This window comes from Protopterus annectens, chromosome 7.part0, assembly GCF_019279795.1.
Source record: "Protopterus annectens isolate FY-2018-M chromosome 7.part0, PAN1.0, whole genome shotgun sequence".
Lineage (NCBI taxonomy): Eukaryota > Metazoa > Chordata > Ceratodontiformes > Protopteridae > Protopterus > Protopterus annectens.
This window is the reverse complement of record NC_056739.1, coordinates 205,334,204-205,337,984: the sequence shown is the minus strand read 5'-3', so window position 1 is coordinate 205,337,984 and position 3,781 is coordinate 205,334,204. Positions and strand designations below refer to the sequence as shown.

Below are 3,781 nucleotides of genomic sequence, written 5' to 3'. Positions count from 1 at the left end.
CCCAACAGCACAGGAACCCACCCAAGTGGGGCGCTTCCCCCCACACCCCCCCAACTATATATACCAACTCCAAGATCACATTACAGTGGTGAAAAAGGCAAAGTTGTGCTGTAGGTCAAGTATTTACTTGTCCTTGGTAAATTTGGTGAATTGCTGAAACAATTTTTGCTGAATGAGGGACGACGATCCTGAGTTTGCTGCAATTGCATTGCAACAAACGGATATAGACCCATCTGTGCAGTCGCCATACATCATTTCATATCTCTACCTTCTCATATGTCCACTTTCCCCATTTAAACCCACCTCATTTGTTGATGCTAGTGCTGCTCTCTCTTGTGCCTTCTAGATTCAAAGGTCTGTTTTGCATTCCACTTGGCTTCCCATATTTTTATACGTGGTTCCTCAGTTTTCCAGTAATCCTTTATCAGATTTGTATTTGTTACATTCATCAATGTTTTTGCAGTATTTCTTAGAACACACTCTCACTCTTTTAATATCTAGGTTTAGGGTCATAAACAAATTGCCCCTCCCTCAGTTTAAATCATTTTTATTTCAGTACTTAGCTTGGCATTATTCATGCAGCTACAGCTATGTCTCCACCAGCTTTTCACATTTGTTTTTTTGCATGATACTACAGCAATGAGGTGATACCTTAAGGGTACTATCTAATTTTAATGTAGTATCATAGATCATAATGAAATATATAGTCAGACAACTGTTTAGGTGTCCCTATGTTTGTTACTTGCTACTTTCACTTTACTACATGTTCCCTCACCTCTTCAGATTTTAGGAAAGTTACTTCTTAGCATGTGCCTTTAAGGCAAAACTTCATTGATTTTGTTCCCTTTTATTATCACCTCATTATTTCATGTGTTTCTTGAATACTTACTAAGGCTTCAAGAGTGATTCACTTACAGTGCCTGTGTTACATTTATTCAGTTGCTGGGTCTTCACTGAACAAAGAAGTATTTCCTCAGGTGACTCCAAACACTTAAATAAGATATCAGAAACTTGCAAGCTCCACATAAAAAGACTTGCTATAAGCTCTTACTTTTTTTTTTTTTTTTGTGGTTAAGCACATAGCGGAAGCAGCTTCACAGAATACAGCATGAGACAAAAAAAAAAAGGCATGTGACATAGAAGAGTTTCATTTCAAATGCGGCTGTGTAGAAAGCAGTAGAGAATTTTTTATCTTGCAGTACTTTAGGAGTAAATAATAAATATACAGTAAACAGTGACCATGAATAGATCAGAAAACTTCACCTTAGGAACGAATTATGTTGGAATTCGAGTCGGTGCTTCAGTGACTTCTTTTCTGCTGCTAGCGTTTTTCAACATTGTCATCAACTCTACAATCCTTCGTAAGGGCAAGCTGAGGAGTCAGGCACGATTCATGCTTCTCTTTCACCTTCTTCTCTCTGGCGTGCTGTATTTTGGGGTGAGCAGCTTATTCTACAGCTTGTCCTACAAAGGGGTGGACATTCCTCCATTAGCATGCCAGGCCCTCCTTGCAATTTTGATAATGAGCGCTTCAAATATCCTGCTGACACTGACCTTGATGGCAGTTGACCGTTACATGGCTATATGCTACCCATTAAAATACAGTGCCTTCTGCACTAAGTGGCGAGTGTGGATCATTAGCAGTATTACCTGGCTTGTAGCAGCAATTATTCCCATTACACTGATGGTGCAGGAGAGCAGGGCATCAACCAGCAAAGAGATCTGCTCCCCATCCATGGACAAGAGCAAAAAGTTTGGTCAACAGTCTCTTAAGATTATACTTGTGTCTTTCTGCACAGTCATCATTGCCTTCAGCTACTGGAGGCTGCTACTTGAGGGGAGAAGAATTGGAGTACTGAATAGTCGGAACAAACGTGCCAAAAAGACTATAATCATGCATGCAATACAGCTAGGAGTCTATATCATCCCCACTTTTATCAATTTCCTCCTCCAAGTACTGTTCAAAGCAGGAGTGCTGCAAAGTGTGGAGCTATTTTCAGTTATCAATTACTCTTTTTTCAGCCTGGCACAATGTATCAGCCCTGTTATCTATGGCCTGCGCAAGGAGGAACTCATGGATGAACTACGCCACCCATTCCCCTGTTTTTCGTGTGACCTAAAGGTTGCACTAGAATGGATGTCAAAGAGAAGGAGGCCCACCTTATGTTTTGGAGTACAGTGATAGCAGTAAAAGAACAGAGTTGTCGGGTCAAGTGGAAAAGTGGCCTTTAACCATTTGTAACATGCTGGGGTCATGAGAGTAAGGCAAGGAACTGCACACAAGCCCTGAACATGGCACACAGTACAAGAATGAAAAATAAAGTTGGGAAAATGTACGTGTTTAGAAAAGGTAGCTGCAGCTGCCTAAACACCCTGGGCAGAAGAAGGCAACCATTGCAAAGGTTTTTGACAACCTCTGGTTTTATACTACTTGGAACTAAAAGTCTAATGGATTAATGAATCTGTGACTGGTAACTACTAAATAAAAATATTTGCTACAGACATTTACAAGACTTTGAAGGGGAGGCTACCAGTAGACTAATTTATATATGGACTTGTGAACAACACGTGTTTCGGTCTTTTAATGCAGAGCAGATAAAAACACTAAAAAGAAGGCAAGCACATACAACAGACAGTATGAATGTTGAGCGAATGCACAAGGAGTTGAATATGAGTTGAATGAATACTCATGGAGTTGAATGTGAATGAAATTAAATGTTTTTAGACTTTTTTCTAAAGCCAAACAAATTACATCTTGAAGGCAAAACCTCATGTGCATATAAGTGGATCTTTATGCATTAAAATTTTGTAAGCTGTCTAAAGGTAATTATACGCACATTTTCTGTGCTATTTCTGATAAAACATGATACTAATTTTGTAGTTTTATATTAGTGAATTAAGATGAAAACGTTCAGTTATTGTATTATTTTGATTATTTTAGATCTATTGTTAGATCTGATATTAAAATGCTACCATTTTCTTTGGCTTCTGACTGCTTTGAGTAAGAAACACCATGTTGAATACCGGACTGGACAGTATATAGATATATCTATCTGTTTTATTAAATTTCATTTAAACATTTGTAGTCTAACTTAAGTAATGGCTTCCTAGATCAGACAGAAATGCTGCATGATTATGTAGCTAAATGCTGACATTACAGACGAGGTCAAAAGCAACAAATGAAAACACTATTTGTCATCAGCATAAATTCCCTTTGTACTGCATTTCACTGCCACAGCAATTGCACAATGATATTTATTAGATCCAGGCATTCTTGAAAAGAAAAGTTGATGTCCCAGTTTTTGTCATAATAAATCTAAAACTAAAGCGTCTTGGAAGAGTCAAATTTTGAAGTGTTTAGCAGGTAAAGATGCAACAAGGCATACTTAAAATGCAAGGGATTTATAAAATAAAATGCAGTCAGAGTTTTTATAGATGGTGATTGTGAAATTAAGTAAAAAAAACGAACAAAAGTACACATGAAAGCATTCTGAAAAAGACTAGCAACACGAGATAAGGAAAAAAAGAGGACTTCTTTCTCCAGTTAAGCATCAGTAAAAGTCAAAATGTTTCCTCTGTTTGCAAACCAAGAGGATGCGTTGTAAACAGATGACCAATTGCACCATCACTGCTAATGCTCATTACATGTTCCAAAATGCTACCCCATCGCAAGAGTCTGAAAAGCTTTCCTGGAGGTTTTGAATATAGGTCTTGCAGCAATGAAAAAATGATGTTAGAAGAATTTTTTACTTCCCTTAAAACAACTGCATTGATTGCATTT

The 3,781-nt window shown here is 37.9% G+C and overlaps 1 protein-coding gene across 1 annotated transcript; it reads left to right on the top strand.

Moving 5' to 3' along the window:
• The first annotated feature begins 1,157 nt into the window (after positions 1-1,157).
• Positions 1,158-2,980, top strand: LOC122806355 (probable G-protein coupled receptor 148). Its single transcript, XM_044076704.1, has one exon. The coding sequence runs from the start codon at positions 1,241-1,243 to the stop codon at positions 2,180-2,182; it is 942 nt and encodes a 313-aa protein (XP_043932639.1). The 5' UTR covers positions 1,158-1,240; the 3' UTR covers positions 2,183-2,980.
• The last annotated feature ends 801 nt before the right edge of the window (positions 2,981-3,781 follow it).